This window comes from Manis pentadactyla, chromosome 5 (assembly GCF_030020395.1).
Source record: "Manis pentadactyla isolate mManPen7 chromosome 5, mManPen7.hap1, whole genome shotgun sequence".
Taxonomy (NCBI): Eukaryota; Metazoa; Chordata; class Mammalia; order Pholidota; family Manidae; genus Manis; species Manis pentadactyla.
In genome coordinates this window covers 63,887,430-63,906,607 of record NC_080023.1, presented here as the reverse complement: position 1 = coordinate 63,906,607, position 19,178 = coordinate 63,887,430, and the positions used below count along the sequence as shown (strand labels likewise).

Genomic DNA, 19,178 nt, shown 5'->3' with positions numbered 1-19,178 from the left:
CAAAAGGGGCCTAGAGTGTCTCTTTGCAGGCTATGGCCGGCTGCTGGTTGTTAAGAGCGATCAGGGCACCCATTTTACTGGCCATGTGTTACAAGAACGGGTGCAGCAATTAGGAATAAAGTGGAAGTTTCATGTACCATATAACCCTACCAGGGCTGGCATGATAGAGAGGTGCAAAAGTTGGGTGGTATCTGGCCTGAAGTCGAACACCAATTGTCTAGGGGGCTGGTTAGTTCACTTATGGACCAGTGCTATGGAGTTTGACTGAGATGCCCCGAAATGCTAATACACATTGCTGTGTCTCCTCTACAACTGTATGTGCAAACCAAAGAGGGGTTATTGAAGCCAGGATATGGCCAGCAGAGCAACATCCTGCTGCCAGCCCCAACTGCATTAAACCTTGGAGAGTCTGTTGAGTGGACGTGGCCCTGGACATTTAGATATATGGCCAGTGATGGCTGACCCTTCTGGCACCTTGGGGAAAAGGCCTGGAAGCTGGCCTCCTGTGTATTCCTGGAGTAACAGCAGAGAGGCCCCCAAAGATCACAGTAGTGTACCCAAAACATCCAGGAGGTAGGAGCGTCATATGGGGAAGTTTCTGTTATCTTTATGGCCAGTGCATGTACCTCCTGTAGCCCTTTATATTGACCCATCTGTAACTCACACAGGGAGGCGGATGAAAGTCTGGTGTACTAGACCAGGACGAGATCCCATTCCTGCCACTGTCCTATCACAGGACCACTCTCTTGCATGCATCCTATCTGATGGACAAGATTCGCCTATGCTGGTGTCATTAAAATATGTATCTTACTGCCCTTAAGGTTATTTTCTTCTACAGTCCCTGTGGCCTGGCTGCATTTAATGGCTGCAGCTGCTATGTGATGACTGCTCTGAACTCCCTATGTGTTCAGCTACTGACTGCCTGTGGAATGGGTGAACTATGGGCTTAATCTTCATAGGATTTTGAACCTAACTGAATCCTCCAGCTTGAGGATTATCACGATTTTATTGCTGTTGCTATTGTATGTTATTAGTCTGGTTACAGTGCTCCAGTTTTCTCACACAAGGGCCATTGCAGAAGATGGGTAACAAGTAGATTGTAAGGCAAGATTTCTGGAGGGGTGGGCTGTGGGTAAAATTACAGTATTTCCAGAATCTCTCACCTCGCTTTAGTGCATCTCCACATCAATAGGTGTTTCCAAGGGGTGGAGAGAAGTAGTCCATCTCCATATCAATAGGTAATTACAAAGGTGAGCCAGGGCATATCTGGACAGGAGAGGTTGGGTGGGGCCCCTTTTTCTACAGCCAGGTGGTGAGAGACACAGGAGAGCAGAAATGGACGACTGCTTGTAAGCAGTAAATGGGTTCCTCCCACTTTATTTCTCCCTTTGACTGATTTTGGTTTCAAAGGTATTTTGCCCCAGGATTTTCCCGCAGAGTTACACTTGCCAATGGGTTTCAGCCCCAGGCAAGTTCTCTATGGATTCGGTGAGACTGAGGGATGACAATGGAATGTTCTTGGGCTCTAAGGGTTTATTACCCTGCTTGTTCTCCTGGCAATAGGATTACATCTGCATCCAACAGTCTGCAGGTCTGTAATCTTCCTTAGTCTCTGCGGCAGAGCTCTTGATAAAGTGACTCAGTCAACAATAGCTTATTGCTTATTATGGGGAAGCAGTAGCCTAATAGTAGACCAGTTACATCAAGTGATTTAGGTTCAGGTGAGGATCCTGGTCATAGGAACTTAAATTTTCCCCACACTGAACCCCTACAGGATTCTTGCCTCACAATCTATATGCTCACAATCTTTCACAATGGTCCCTGTGCGAGAAAGCTGGAACATTGTAACCAGATTCTACAACAGCAACAGAGGATAACAACAATATAGAGATAATAACAAAAATTATGATACAACAAAATTTTGATACAGGAAATGAAAATTATAATAACCCTTAAGCCTGAGGAGGTTATTTCAGCTATATTCAAGACCAGTTCTACTCAGGTGAGTTCATGACTCACACTTAGCAGTGGTACTGATAGGGAGCTCCATGCACCCCAGCAAGTAGCAGTTTTTTGCTAGGGTGTGTGCCCAATCCACAAGGATCTGAAAGACAATAAGACACATGTTTTAATGACACCAACATAGGCAAATCTTGCCCATCAGGTAGGATGCATTCAAGAGAGTGGTCCTTTGATAGTACTGTGGCATGAGGTGGGGTCCTATCCAGGTCTAGTATACCATACCTTTATCCCTCTCCCTGTGGGGGATACTGAGGGGTCTATATATAGCACTACTGGAGGTATATGTAATGGCCAAAATGACACAACAAAACTCCCCAGTAAGATGCTCCAACCTTCTGGCCATTTAGGATATACTACTGTGATATTTGAGGGTCATTCTGCTGTTACTCCAGGAATTACAGGAGGCCAACTTTCAGGCTTTGTTCCCAAGGTGCCAGGAGAGCCAGCCATCATTGTCCATGTGTCAAGATGTCCAAGACCATGTCCACTCAAAGGAGTCTCCAGGGTTTAGTGCAGTTGATACTGGCAGCAAGATATTATTCTGGTGGCCAAACTTTGGCTTCAACTATTCCTCCTTGGTTTGTACTTGGACTTGTATAGGGGAGGCAGCAATATGCATTAGCATGTCTATGGGGCTCATTGCTCTCCCTTTTGTGGTTTCTTGTCCAAACGCCGTAACATTGTCCATAAGCTGACTGATTATCCTGTAGACTGTTGGTATGTGACTTCAGTTCAGATGTTACGAACCATTGTACCTATCATGCCTGCCACTGGAGGACTGTACAGCATGAGAAACTTCCATTTGATTCCTAATTGTTGCATCCATTCTTGTAGTGCATGTCCAGTAAAGTGGCGCCTTGATCGCTCTCAATTACTTGTGGTCGGCCATAGGCTGCAAAGAGACTCTTGAGTCCTCTTTTGTTCATCTGTGAGTCTGCATAATATGTAGGACAACCAACCAGAAGTCCAGTAGCTGTGTCCACACAAGTCATGGCATATTGGTAACCCTTCTGACATAGGCAGAGGCCCAATATAGTCTATCTGCCCCATGATGAAGGGTTTTGGCCATTTAGCTATTGTCCCATGTTGATGTAGAACTTGGTGCGAGTCCCTTTTAGAGCATATGATGCACTCCTGGGTTCTGCCAACTTCTTTAAAGGTCAAAGGCAAGCTCCACCGACGGGCTACAGCCTGCATTGCTTTTTGCCCCACATGTAACAAATGCTGGTGTAACCACTGGGCCACATCAGAGGCAGGCTTTCCTTCTATCCAATGTACCTAAACTGATTCATGTGCTTCATCTTTTCCTGGGAATGCCAGTGGCAAATGGCCAGTCACATGATATACTGTAACTGTTCTAGTCTGACCACAGACCAATAAGTCTTGCCACAATTCTTGACCCCAAAGGCATCGGTGACCAACCAACCAGTTGACATGATACCATATTGGTAGCCACAGGGTCAAGCTCTGATAGACAGCCCAGCTGTCAGTGCAGACAACTATTGGGGAGGACTCCTGGGTGATCACAAGCCATACTGCCCACACATCTGCCCATTGACTATTATTCCCCTCACCACATTCCATCCGTATTTTCTCAGTCTTAGGATGGAAAGCTATGGCCCTATGTTTTGGGGGCTGTCCATGGCAGGATTCACTGTAGAATCGAAGAACAGAACAGGCTGCCCTCATGGGAGGAGTGTTTCAGCGGTTGCCCCTATGGATAGGGAGACATTCGAGTGTCCCAGTGGACATGTGGTCTGAGGTGACTTACCTCCTAGAAGACTGGGCTCCACTCCAAAACTGGGAAGAGATGTAGGCAACACCTGAAGCAGTAAAGTTGGCCCTCAGCAAAATAGGGAATTCCTTAAAGAAACAGAGTGCCCATGAGGCTTTGGGAACTGTGGGGAGTTTTTTCTCACAATTTTGAGAAAGGCCATAAGGGATAAAGACATCCTCTTTCAGGAAGCACAAGAAGAGGCAGCCCGAGAACGTGAGCTGCAAGGTGCTGTTGACGAGGTAAAATATTTGTTGGTGACTGAAACGGCATCACTACAAGGTGCTGTGGAAATGGTAAAGGATGTCATGGCAGCCAGAGAAGCAGTAGCCCAAGATGAAGCAGCTCAACAGTGCAGGCTTTGAGGTGCCGTGGGGCTGGTGAAGGGTGTAGTGGTGCCGTCAGCCCCAGAAATGAAGGAGGAGCTGAGGTTTGACAAACAGGTGAGGGTGGAGAAATCTGAAGCTGGTGGTAACCATGTTAAAACAGAACGAAAAGCTGACTGGATTGACTCAACACTGAGACAAGAGGCATGTGTATTTCCAGGCTTATATATTGTTGTCTTTGAGTTTCAACTGTTCTAGACAAGATGTCTGACAGTCAACAAAAAGCTTGAAGATAAACAAAGAAGCAAGAATCAAAACCTACTGTCAAGAGAGAAACAGAATCTAAGTCAGAGACCAAGTCCACACAGAGGAGTAGAGTTTCAGGGTGACAAGAAAAGAGAAGCAAGCATAAGCCCTTCTACCCTCTCAGATACTGATAAAAAATAAGCCACAGAAAAACTATTTTTGGTATATTATATAAGTACATTAAAAAATGTAAACCATAACAAAAATTATGACTGCTATGATTCTTGTCAAGCTACTGAAGAATTTTCACTATCAGTCATTAAAAAAATCATTTGCTCATAGTTTTTCAGTTATTTTTTTTAAGTATGTGTATTTCCTAAGCTATGCTTTTTCAACGAGTGAAAAGTGAGTGCTTTTAAATTTGTATAGGAATAGACTATAGGTAGAGAAGACACAAAATGAAAAATTTATATAGAATAAAAGAAAACATTTAAAGATAAAATATCCACAAAATAATTAATATCTCTATTAAATAAACACTTTCACAAAGCAGAAAGAAAAAAATAGCCCAACAGAAAAACAAGCAAGAGATATAAATTAGAAATACAATGAAGAAAAACAAAGATTGATGATATCGGTGTTGTTAAGAGTGGGCACTCTCAGTTACTGCTGAGTGGGGACATGTTAATACAACCAATACTCCTCCAACTTCTCAACAACAAAAAAGAATCCAGGTAACTATTCACATTCAAAAGAAGCCTCCTTTCTAGTTACAGTTCTGTCACTTCCCTCTTCATCCTATATTCAAGCCAAATCAGACTGCATTACATCCATATCATTCACTTTCATGCCTCTGCACCACTGAAATAACTTTGTCCCAATTCCCCTGCAAAAGTCTATCTTTCAGAGCCCAGTTCAAATATTTCTTGCCATACCCTCCTCCAAGTAGAATTAAGGGACTTTTCATCTATGACCCCATAACACTGGGTCCATTCCTCTCCTATAACAGGTAAAATATATTAAAGTCATAGGGCACATATGTGCTAATTTATAATATGTAAAGAGCTTCTATTAATCAACAACAAAAAATGAGAAAGGACATGAGCAGAAAATTCACAGTAAATATAAATGGCTCTTAACATTAAAATGATATACAAACTCAATAACAAAAATAATAAATTAAAACTTTGATACCATTTATTCATCAAATTGGCAAGATTCAAAAATTTTTACTACATTGTATATGGGAAAATAGGCATCCTAATAATATTACTGATAAAGACAAAAATTGGAAAGATCTCTATGAAAGCAACTTGGTATTACCCATCAAAACTATAAATGCACACATCTTTAGACTCAATTCTATTTCTCAGAGTTTATACTACAAATACATTCATACTATTTGACAAGATCTATGTAAATGCCTATTCACTGAAGGATCACTTGTTATAGTAAAAGACTGAAAAGATAAACATGTATCAATAAGGGAAGAGTTAATAAATTATGGCATATTCACACAATGAAATATTATACTCATGTTCATTGCAGCATTATTTACAGTAGCCAAGAAACAGAGGCAACCCAGGAGTACATCAATGAATGAATAAAGAAAATGTTGTGTATGTATGTATATATACAATGGAATATTATTCAGGCATTAAAAAATGAAATCTTGCCATTTACAACATCATAGATGGACCTCAAGGGCATTATACTAAGTGAAATAAGTCACATAGAGAAAAATAAGTACCATATGATATCAATTTCTGTGTTAAAAAAAATAGAACTCATAGCTGCAGAGAACAGACTGGTAGCTGCCAGAAGCAAAATGAGTGAAGGTGGCCAGAAGGTATAAACTTCCAGTACTAAATAAGTCACAGGGATGTAATGTACAATTAATTACATTTATGCTGTATATTTGAAAGCTGCTAAGAGAGTAAATGTTAAATATTCTCATCATAATGAAAAATAATTGCAACTCTGTATGGTGATGGATGTTAACTAGACTTACTGTGGTGAGAATTTCCCAATATATACAAATATTGAATCATTATGTTGTACACCTGAATCTAATATAATGTACGTGAATTACATCTCAAAAAAATGACTAAATAGATCCATCTTAAACAATCTACAAGATATACTGTTTAAAGCAAGCAAGATGCAGAACAGGGTATATAATCAATTAAGAAACTGTTTTCCTTTACTCAAAACAATTCTGACAATAGCTATGGATTTTTTCCCACATCAGCCAACCTGACATTAGCTGTGTATCCTACAATTCAGCACAATTCTGACACTATCTACCTGGATTTGGCATCAGATCCCCAAAATGAAGGGCTCAGTCCCATAAGACCACCCCCATTTCAGATGCCAATTCAAGTCTGGCCCTCCAGTACTTCTATAATCAAGGGGGTTGTACAACCCCCTCCTCAGGCTTCATAATTTGCTAGAACTGCTCAAAGCACTCAGAGAAACACTTAACATTTACTGGTTTGTTATAAAGGATAAGAGATGAATAGGTAGAGGTCCAAAAGGGTCTGTAGCACAGGAGCTTCCCTCCCATTGTGTCTGTGGCACATAGATGTGTTCACTAACCCAGAAGCTCTCCAAACCCCACAACTCAGGGATTTTTATGGTTGCTTCAGCATATAAGCATGATCAATTATGAACTCAATCTCTAGCTTCCTCCCTTTCCTGAAAGATGGAAGGTGGAAATGAAAGTTCCAAGCTTGTAATCATGGCTTGACCTTTCTGGTGACTAGCCCCCTTCCAGGAGTCCACCAAGAGTTGCCTCACTAGAAAACCAAAGACATGCCTATTACCCGGAATTTACAAGGGTTTTTGGAGTTCTGTATCAGAAACTGGGCCAAAGACCAAATATTAAAACAACAGTTGCTCCTAGCATCCCTATCATTTGAGAGATTACCAGACTTTTTGGAGCTCTATGCCAGGAATTAGGGACAAAGACCAATATGAATATTTCTTATTATATCACAAAATTCTAGCTCTAACACTAGCTCTACGATTTTGGGCAAGTTACACATCTATTGGTGTCTTGCTTTCCATCTCAAAAAAAGAGCATAATAACAATATCTTCTTTCACATAAAGTTACTGTAGTAATTAACTTAGTTACTGAATGTCAGTGTAAAGTTAAGTATTATTATCGATAAGCAATATCTTTCTGCAGGACTATAAATTCAAAGAAGCAGAGATAATAAACTTATAACTGTATGTCATTATGGAACTAAGCATAATGTTTCTGAATCAAAATTTTAAATGACAGCAAATGAAATAATTAAAAATAAAAAAACTTACTTCACAGCAGCAGCAAAATGTCTATTGGGCACCTGAATGTATCCAGAACAAGGATAAAGAGCTTCCTGATAAGCCATCTTGGAAAGACTATGCCTTTGATGATGCATCAGGACTTGAAAGAAAACACATAAAGTATTAACATTAGTTATTACATTCATCATTTTTACATTCTTAATCAATGTTTTCCAGATCAAAAATATTCAATATTTTGTTATTCTTATTCTTTAAAAACTATAATAAAGGAAACTGCACTTCTTGAAACTAAAGCCAAGTAGACACATCTAATTGAACAGTTTTGTTTTCATTTAAACTGATCTAGTTCAGACTCATCAGAGTACGTTAGTTCTATTATTATGAAATATGTATATATAAATATATACACACACACATCCTGAATTTTTTTTAGTAATTTAATTTTTTTATAAGTAGATAATACATCCACAGAGTTGCCCAAGATACTTCTGAAGGATAAGACCAAAGTGGAGGGAATTGCCTTACGAGAAATCAAGACTTGTTATTAAGCTATGGTAATTAAGACACTTTGGTATTGGCACAAGTAGAGACAGACAGACTAATAAGACAGTAAAATATCCCAGCAAAAGATCTATACACATATGGATATCTGAAATATGACAGAGATGTTATTGCAAATACTGTGCAAAGAATCCAGTAAGTGGTGCTAAGACAAGTGATTATCCATAGGGAAAGTGTATTATTTAGATCCCTATCTCATACCACAGACAGAGAAAAAAATCAAATCTAGCTGAACTAAAAACTTACATGTGAATGGCAAAACTTAAAGGCTTTCAAAATGTAGGAAAACATTTTCATGATCTTTGGGGAGGGAACAATTTCACAAATGAAACCCAAAAGCACTAAGCCACAAAGTGACTATATTAATGTTAAGACACCTGTTTATCAAAAGATACAAGATATTTTAAAGAAAGTGAAAAAACAAGTCAAAACTGGCAGAATGTAATATCAACATATAAAATGGACACAGGACTAATATTCAGAATATGTAAGATCAACCCAACTGAAAAAATAAACAAGATGAATAGGCCTTTCTAACTGAAAAGGAAACACAAATGATGCATAAGCATATAGAAAAATGCACAAATCTTATTAGTAACCAGATAAATATTAATTTAAACCAAAATAAAATATCATTTTACAGTGCTACTTAAAAAGTGATCAGTGGATCTACCTATTACAAGTCTACAACCAAATTAAAATTACATCAGCACATAAATCAACCACATCACTAAGTATAATTTTTAGTGCATCTGACTATTTTTTTTCACAAGACTTGCTCAATGAAAGAAGCAGTGCTTTGTTCTTATGAAAGACAGGTAACAGTTTGTAGATGAGATAATTTAAGTAGCACCATTTTACATACATCAGATTGGCAAAATTTTTTAAAGTAGAGGATTTTTTAAAATGTTAGTAAGCATAAAATTTACACATAACAAGTAAGAGTATAAATGGGAATACCACTTTGGAAAGCAATATGGCACCTCCCAGTGAGGCTGAGCATGCACATCTCAACAATACAGCTATTCTACTTCCAGGCATGTGCCCTAGAGGAATTCCTGCACAGGTATACTAACAGATAGGCACAAGAATAGTCATAACATTACTGTGATGGCAAAACTGCAGAAAAGAACCCAAACATTTATCTACAGTGGAATAGATAAATATTATGCTATTTACCTAAAGGGAAAGCCACAGAACTATAAAAATGAATAAACCATGTGTTACATGGATGAGTCTCACAAACATAATTCTGAGCAAAAGAAGTGGCAAGCCATTCCACGTCTAGAACTTACCCAAAAAAAACAAAATCACTAATTCAAAAAGATACATGCACATCTATGTTCACTACAGTATTATTTACAATAGCAAAGATATGGAAGAAATCCAAGTTTCCATCAATAGATGCAAGTATAAAGAAGATGTAGTACACATATACATGGAATATTACTCAGCCATGAAAAAGAAACAAATCTGCCATTTGCAACACATAGATGGACCTAGAGCATATCACACTAAGTGAAATTAGCCAGGCGGAGAAAGACAAATACAACATGATTTCACTTACATGGGAAATCTAAAAACCAAAACAAAGAAACAAAAAATTAATTGATCCATAAATATTAGCAATAGACTATTGGTTACCATGGTGGGGGAAATGGGTGAATTTTTTAACTTATGTAGTTCAGACTCAACAGAGTATGTTTAGTTATTTCATTTGCTGTCATTTAACATTTTGATTCAGTCATAGGAATGGAAGTACAACATAGAGAATATAACCAATAACACTGTAATATCTTGGTATGGTAACAGGGTAACTACACTTAACCATGGCAAGCATCCAGAACCATCACTTACCAAGTTACTATGGTTATACATCTGAAACCAATATAACATTGTATATCAACTTCATTCCAATAAGAAATAAATAAAAATTTAAAAAACAGAAGTGGCACAAGAATTCATAGGTATTATTATAAAATTCAAAAATATGAATAATCAATATTGTATTTAGGGATAAACATATATTTATATGTATGTATGTATGTGTTAAAACTATACAGAAAAACAAGGGAGTGATAAAACAGAAATTCAAGAGAAGTGCTTACCTCTGGGGAAGAAGCAGATAAAACAAGAAAAAGACACTTGGGCATTTGAAGGTATCGATAATGTTTTTCTTTTTTAAGCTTAATAGTGATATTCAGAATTTTAAGTTACTCTCCTTTATATGCGTTATAAATATTTTTTTGTATGGAGAAATACTAGGAAAATATTTTTATTTAAGGGTTACAAAAATACATACAAAAGCCAAGCCTTCCTGCCACCCCCTCATCCCCAGCTTCCCTCCCATGTTAGCAATTTCTTATGCATCTTTCTAGGAATATTATTTCCCTCTTCTTTTATAAAACGATAGCACACTCTACTGTTCTACACCTTGCTTTTTCATTTAAAGGTACTAGAGCCCATTTTCAAACATATATATAGATACAGGTCCACACACACACATTTATGTGAGAGTGTATGTATATAATTTCATGCTCCTTTCATAAAGGTGTGGGTGTATGTATATATTAAAGTGGTAATTTCTTATCAGTTCATAAAGATTTAAACTTCTTAGGGCAGCAAAATACTCCACAGTGTGGTTATATATCATAATTTAATAGGTAACCAACCACTAGGTTATTTATAATATTTTGCTATTATAAACAGTACTGTGCTGAATAACCTTGTACAGATATCATTCTTCACATATACAAGTGTATTTACCTAAAAAATTTCAAGAAGTGAATTTCCTTGGTCAAAGGATATTAACATTTGTAATTGTGATAAATACTGCTCTCTGTAACAGTGCCATATACATTACTACCAGCAAGGAAAGGTTGTTTCCACATCTGTGCCAACACAGTACGTTATATCCTACATTTTGGTCTTTGCCAATCCAGTAGATGAAACACGATGTGCACAGCTGTCTTAAATTGCATTTTTCATATGCGTTACACTGAGTATGTTTTCATACTTTGGGCCATCTCTATTTTCTTTTTTGATGAATTGGCTTCAACTCAACTTTTCAAATTAGTACTCTACAGCTTGATTTTCATGTAAAAACACTGTTAAAATCCAGTATCTTAAAATCAGTTCATTATACAAAATTGTGCAACCACCACTAGTATGGAAATGATAAGACTTGTCTACACATCAAGTGAATTCATTTCGTTAAGTTCCCAAGTGCCTAGCAGCTCTGGGCATGCAGAATAGCTACAAAGTAATTCCTGCGTGATCTACAAGGCTCTATGTGAGCTGTCCCCTCCCTATCACTCAGTAGCACTCTCTTATTTGCTCACTATGATCCTTTTTTCATAACCCTAAGTCCCTTAATTCCTGCCTCAGGGTCTTGACATTTTACGTTATATCTGCTGGGATGCACCATCTCCGTATCTTTCCATGATGTAATTCTTATTATCAGCTTAAACGTTTCAAATCTACAGGCTAATAACTCAATTTCATCTCTAATCTTCCAAGAGAAAGTTGAAGTACAAGATAACCACCAAAACTGAATTCTGCAAATATACAGAAATGACAATTGGGGCAGCATAGGAGACTTGTTTATTATTGGTAATTTTTTGTGACATGAAAGCCACAAGGGGCTTTAATGGCTAGGAATATAAAAGGAAATAGACTAATGAGATCCAGTCCCTGGCCTCCAGAATCTCAATTTAGAAAAGACCCTCTATGCCTTTAAAGGAAGCCAGCTAAAGTCACATATGGTAAATGAAGGAACAGCAATTATCTATTCATGCTTTGGCAAACACTTTTAAACAATAATTCTAATTGTACTAAACAAGAACTCAACAACCTTGGCTAGATCCTCAAAATAAAAATTCTTTTGAATACATCAATTTCAACTGGTTATAAAACAATCAAACACTACTATTTGAATCCCCAGTCGTGACAATTAAAATTTTCAACAGAAATAAAACTACTGCAGACTAAGAAAAACGAAATTACAAAAATATTACTACTTAAACGCACTGTTAGACCATGACAACTGTGTTTTCAATTCCTCTGTAGTGAGTATGTCTATCTGTATTATTTTTTTTCACATTCCTATAACACATTTCTTCTCGCCTCACCCTTGGCAAATATCCTCACTTGGTAATTCAAAGAAGAGCCCTCAGAATTTTCTCAACTACTTAAAATCCTACCTGAATCTGCACTCATTCTCAAAAGTCACCCCGACCCCCACTAGGGTGGGGATGGAAATTACTTCATCTCCTTTGCTAGCTTTTTCTCTTACACCTGATACTGAAGCTTAGAGTTCCCCACGGCTTCTCACCTGGCTCTCTAATCCACAATGTCCATAGATCTTATTCATCATTTATCCCTCTAGTCTTTGCCTTCCCACTACAACCACCATAGTCCAGGCCACCAACAGCTACTTCATGGATTACTACAACAGACTCCAAACTATTCTATCTTCTACTCTTGGCCCCCTTCACTTCTTTTCCACCTACTAGAAGAGAGGGTCATTTAAAAATGGAAATCTCATTATGTCCTTAAAACATATGGATGGATTCACCTGGCTCTTTGAGTAAAGTAATTCTTAATACAGCCATTCATGCTACTTCCAACTTATCTAGTGAGCTTCATCTAACACCACTTTCTCTCATACTTGCCATGCTTCAAATACACTGGCTTCCTTTCAGTTACCTGAACACACCCTGTTTTTTACCACCTTAAGATTTTCAAATATAATATTCCCTCCAACTGTGATATTTTCCCCTACCACTTTCCACTTCCCCGTCCCACAGCTAATTCATAATTATCCAATGACCTTTCAAGGACTCTACTTAAACCACTTTACAGAACTCTTCCCTGAAAACTCAGAATAGGTCTCTTATATATACTCTCACAGCACCTTGTACTCTTCCATCACAACACTTAGGACATCCCTAATTAAAGGAATAATTACATAATAAATGTCTGCTCCTCAAGAGATGATAAGCATCAGGAGCAGAGAATGTTTACAGCTTGTTCACCATTCTGTCCCTAACACATAGCACAGTTTTTGGCAAATGAAGATACAATAAACATCTGTTGCATGAAGAAAACTGGAGCAAATAAGAACAAAACCTGGATTCAAATTACTTTAAAGATTATTCATTACAACACATGGAAGAGGAGGTGGCATTTTATTGAAGATACATTTACTGATTCATTCATTTATCTGACAATGAATTTATCAACAAAATATGTGTTAGCACTGCTTTAAGCATTTAGTGAAAAAAAAAGACAAAACTCCCTGTCTTCATGGAGCTTACATCTTAAGTTGGGAGAGGCAGTATTAATAAACATAAAATACAGTGGGTGGGGGGACATACCTACTGGGTAAAAGGGATTAAGAGTCAAAGGGAAAGTGGGTTGCAATTTTAAGTAATGGTTAATGTAGGCCTCATTAAAAAGGTGACATTTGAGCAGACTTAAAAGAAATGAGGAAGTCATGCAAATACTTAGAAACTAAGTGTTCGAGGCCCACTCCTTGAGAAAAAAAAAGTCCTCCCCAAGGCAGGAATGTTTTTGGTGTTTTAAGGAACAGGCAAGCCAGTGTGGCTACAGCACAGTGAGTGAGGGGAAGGAGAGCTAGAGAATGGGTCAGAAATATAAGCTGGGTAAGTGCCGGTAGGAGAAAGCAAGCACCAGATGATGTGGAAGACCCTATGTCAGGGCTGTCCAAAAGAAGTATAATGTAAGCCACATGTATAATTTTAAGTCTTCTAACAGCCACAATAAAAAAGGTAAAGGAACCAATGAAATAAATAATAAAAATTAACATATTTTCTTACAGCTAAAAACCCAAAACATATCACTACACTGTTATCCAAAAAAATTATTGAGATTTTACATTTCTTGATACTGAGTTCTCAAAATCTAATGTGTATTTGACACATTCAGTTCAGAATTGCTACATTTTCAGTGCTCAATAGTGTGGATAACAGAATGGACAGCACAGGCATAGACCATTCTAAGGCCTTGGATTTAGAAAAATGGGGAGGCTTTGCAGTGTTCTGAGCATAGGAGTAACATGATTGAAGTTCTTAAGGAACAATTTCACTACTTGTTGAGAGTAAATTGTAGAGAAATCCAGGTGAAGGATGGTAAAGATTTGGAAGGTAGTTGCAGTTATATAGGGAGAAGTCAGATTCTGGATTTATTTTGAGAGTAAAGCCAATAGGAATTGTCAACTATTTAATGTGAAGTGTGAGCAAAAAGCAGAGGGCAGTGGGGATATCAAGGATTTTCTGAGATTTTGGCCTGAACAATTAAAGAAAGAGTTAGCATCAATTGAAATGGGGAAGACTACAGGCCATGATGAGTTTGATTTTAGACAAGGTTAGGTGCCGATGAGATACACAAGTGGAGATCTGGAATAGAGCTAGTGGAGAACTACAATAGGCATATAAGTTTAAGAATCTAAAGTTGAGAAGAGAGTTCCAGACTGTACATATAAATTTGAGAGTCACTAGATATAGAAAACTGTCAAAGCCACAGGACTTGGATGAGATCAGTAGAAGAGTGAAATTAGATACAAACGACATGAGGATAAAGGATGGAATCCTGGCACCTGAAACATTTAAGGTAAAAGACTGAGGAGAGGAGGAGGAACCAGCAAAGGACTGTGAAATGACAGGTGAAATAAAAAGAAAATTAAGAGCATTAGGCATCCTGGAAGCCAAGAGAAGAAAATGTGGCAAGGAGAGAATGATATATCCCTTGGCTGTTTTCTTGTTTTTTTTTCTTTTTTTTTGGTTTTCTAATATAATGTTATTTCTGTCATACATGAAGATAATGGCATCAGTCTCTTTTCAGTAAAAACATGCTCTTTGGTTTGCTTACTAGTTAACAAGACCTGTTGTTATCTCTTTCAACCCCTACCTTTTAAGCAACAACCATACAAAAATAGAGAATGCAGGTCTTCACACTGAGTTTTCCTGTAACTCAAAGAGAAATCTATGATGCACTTAAAAATAATCATTTCTAAAAAGTAGAAGAGGAGGGAATATTTCCAAACTTATTCTATGAAGCCAGCATTACTCTAATACCAAAGCCAGGCAAATGCAATAAAAAAAGAAAGCGTAAGACCAACATCACTGCTGAACATAGAAGCAAAAATACTCAACAAAATATTAGCAAATCGAATTCAACAATACATCAAAAAGATCATCCATCATGATCAAGTGGGACTTATTCCAGGGATGCAAGGATGGTACAATATTCGAAAATCAATCGTCAACCACCACATCAACAAAAAGAAGGACAAAAATCACAAGATCATCTCCATAGATGCTGAAAAAGCATTTGACAAAATTCAACATCCATTCATGATAAAAACTCTCAACAAATGGGTATAGATGGCAAGTACCTCAACATAATAAAGGGCATATATGACAAACCCACAGCCAACATCTACTTAACAGCAAGAAGCTGAAACCTTTTCCTCTAAGATAGGGAACAAGACAAGGATGCCCAATCTCCTTGCTTTTATTCAACATAGTTCTGGAGGTCCTCGCCCCCACAATTAGACAACACAAAGAAAAAAAAAGCATCCAGATCAGCAAAGAACAAGTTAAACTGTCACTGTTTGCAGATGACATGATATTGTACATAGAAAACACTAAATAATCCACTCCAAAACTATTAGAACTAATATCTGAATTCAGCAAAGTTGCAGGGTACAAAATTAATACACAGAAATCTGTTGCATTCCTATACACTAATGATGAACTAGCAGAAAGAGAAATCAGTAAAACAATTCCATTCACAACTGCATCAGAAAGAATAAAATAGTTAGGAATAAACCAAAACAAGGAGGTGAAAGACCTATGCCCTGAAAATGACAAGACACTCATGAGAGAAATCAAAGACACCAATAAATGGAATTACATCCCATGCTCATGGATAGGAAGAATTAATATTGTCAAAATGGCCATCCTGCCTAAAGCAATCTACAGATTAAGTGCAATCACTATCAAAATACTGACAGCATTCTTCAATGAACTGGAACAAATAGTTATAAAATACATATGGAACCACAGAAGATCCCAAATAGCCAAAGCCATCCTGAGAATGAAGAATAAAGCAGGGGGTATTATGCTCCCTGACTTCAAGCTCTACTATAAAGCCACAGTAATCAAGACAATGTGGTACTGGCACAATAACAGACCCATAGATTAATGGAACAGAATAGAGAGCCCAGATATAAACCCAAGCATATATGGTCAATTAATATAAGATAAAGGAGCCATGGATATACAATGGGGAAATGACAGCCTCTTCAACAGCTGGTGTTGGCAAAACTGGACAGCTACATTCAAGAGAATGAAACTGGATTACTATCTAACTCCATACAAAAAAAGTAAACTGGAAATGGATCAAAGACCTTAATGTAAATCATGAAACCATAGCACTCTTAGAAGAAAACATAGGCAAAAATCTCTTGAATATAAACATGAGCAACTTTTTCATGAACACATCTCCTCGGGCAAGGGAAACAAAAGCAAAAATGAACAAATGGGACTACATCAAGCTAAAAAACTTCTGTACAGCAAAGGACACCATCAGCAGAACAAAAAGGCATCCTACAATCTGGGAGAATATATTCATAAATGACATATACAACAAGGGGTTAACATCCAAAATATACAGAGTTCACACTCTTCAACACCCAAAAAGCAAATAACTCTATTAAAAAACAGACAGAGGATATGAACAGACACTTCTTCAAAGAAGAAATTCAGATGGCCAACAGGCACATGAAAAGATGCTTCACATCACTAATCATCAGGGAAATGCAAATTAAAACTACAATGAGATATCACCTCACACCAGTTCGGATGGCCAACATTGAAAAGACAAGTAACAGCAAATGCTGTAGAGGATGCCGAGAAAGAGGAACCCTCCTACACTGCTGGTGGGAATGTAAATTAGTTTAACCATTGTGGAAAGAAATATGGAGGTTCCTCAAAATACTAAAAATGGAAATACCATTTGACCCAGGAATTCTATTCCTAGGAATTACCCAAAGAAAACAAGATCACAGATTCAAAAAGACAGATGCACCCCTATGTTTATCACAGCACTATTTACAATAGCCAAGAAATGGAAGCAACCTAAGTGTCCATCAGTAGATGAATGGATAAAGAAGATGTGGTACATATACACAATGGAATATTACTCAGCCACAAGAAGAAAATTAATCCTACCATTTGCAACAACATGGATGGAGCTAGAGGGTATTATGCTCAGTGAAATAAGCCAGGCGGAGAAAGACAAGAACTAAATGATTTCACTCATATGTGGAGTATAAGACAAAGCAAAAACTGAAGGAACAAAACAGCAGCAGACTCACAGTACCCAAGAATGGACTAACAGTTACCAAAGGGAAAGGGACTGGGGAGGGTAGGTGGGAAGGGAAGGTGAAGGGGAGTAAGGAGTATTATGATTAGCACACATAATATGGGGGAAGGGGACACGGGGAAGGCAGTATAGCACAGAGAAGACAAGTAGTGACTCTATAACATCTTCCTACGCTGATGGACAGTGACTGCAATGGGGTGTGGGGAGGGGGACTTGATAATACGGGTGAATGTAGTAACCACAATGTTGCTCATGTGAAACCTGAGCATAAGATTGTATATCAATGATACCTTAATAAAAAAAATCGGTGGTCTAGGACTGGAGCTTCAGTTCTTCCTCTGACACTTAACTGGTTATATGAACTTGGCCACATACACAACAGGATGAGATTCTTCCTCTGTAAAATGGGGGTGACGTTGGCTGCTGATTCCACCTAAAGATCTACCTTGACTAAGTAACAATACATCGAAACACAAAACAAATGAAAAAGCATTGTACCAAAAAAGGGCTGTCCTCCTCGCCAATAAACTGGACCTTATTAATTGCTGAAAAGAGTTGTTACCAAGAAGTACTACAGAACTAGCCTCCAAATGATAAATGTTGATTTAAATTAGACAACGCCTGGAAGTTTAAGAATTGGAATCGCCTACAACGATTTACTCCGAAAGTACCAACATGCATTTTGCAAATGGCTAACGTTTACAGACAGATGAAAGCCACTCAAATATACCACCTTTTCCATACCAGAACTCACTTCACGTATCATATACTCCTTTCCCTCTCAAGGCACACCCGAAATATTGGAGACAGAATTGTGTTCTCGCCTCAGTCCTTACGCTGGGCTGCAGGGGTGTCAAAGTACATCCATCCCCCTCCCACTCCACCCCTAGAGAGGGCAGCTCCAGAAAGGAGTGAGACTCCTGATAAGTCGCTTTTAAATAGTAATAATCCTCTGGAGAACCTAGAGCCCCGAAAGAGCAGGAGGTTGTCGAGCCCCCATTTCAGACCTGTGCCTCGTTGATGCTGACTTGCTCTGCTGCAAAAGGAAATTCTACGCCACAGCTGTTTCTCTCCCAAGTCCAGACAACCCCTCGCTTTACCTCTACTGAGGTATCGTACGACCGCCGCCATGCTGGCCATTCCGGATTGTGTTGACAAAACCGGTCCTACGCTTCAACTTGGAAGAAATTGTAAAAGGGTTCCCACCAGGAAGTGGCGGAAGGGGAAGGGATTAGAACGGGCAAGCGGAGAGTAGGCTCGCTAGCCGGCGGGGGAGGGCGCCCTACGCCTGGGCCCCCGTGGCGGCGGTACCGTCAGTCCTCAGTGCAGCCTGGGAGCCCTCGTTTCGTGGTTCCCGTACGAGGGCTTAACCGTCTGCAGGGAAATCCGCCCTTCCTGGGAAATACCATCCTGTTGACGATGCACTATTTTATTCCTTTTTTTCTTTTTTATTCTGCAAGTGTACTCTGAACGATAATTTTAATAGATTGTGAGAGTCCTCAGGAATGCATGAAAAACAAAAAATCTGAAGAACCTCACTAACTTC

General features: G+C 38.3%; 1 protein-coding gene across 6 annotated transcripts in view; it reads right to left on the bottom strand.

Annotated features, from left to right (window-relative positions):
• MRPL1 (mitochondrial ribosomal protein L1) overlaps window positions 1–18,886 on the bottom strand; it is a 155,772-nt gene extending 136,886 nt beyond the window's left edge. For 5 of the 6 annotated variants that reach the window (XR_008997772.1, XR_005031895.2, XM_057502362.1 and 2 more), the window contains exons 1-2: window positions 18,640–18,803; window positions 7,688–7,799 (exon numbers count right to left, since the gene is read on the bottom strand). Coding sequence is in view for 4 of the 6 variants with exons in the window: in XM_057502362.1 (XP_057358345.1) it covers window positions 7,688–7,799; window positions 18,640–18,772 (245 nt within the window). In the remaining 2 variants the exon portion in view is untranslated. Of the gene's footprint in view, window positions 1–7,687; window positions 7,800–18,639 lie in introns of all 6 variants that reach the window. The other variant, XM_036920982.2, reaches the window with a different exon arrangement.
• Between the last annotated feature and the right edge of the window lie 292 nt (window positions 18,887–19,178).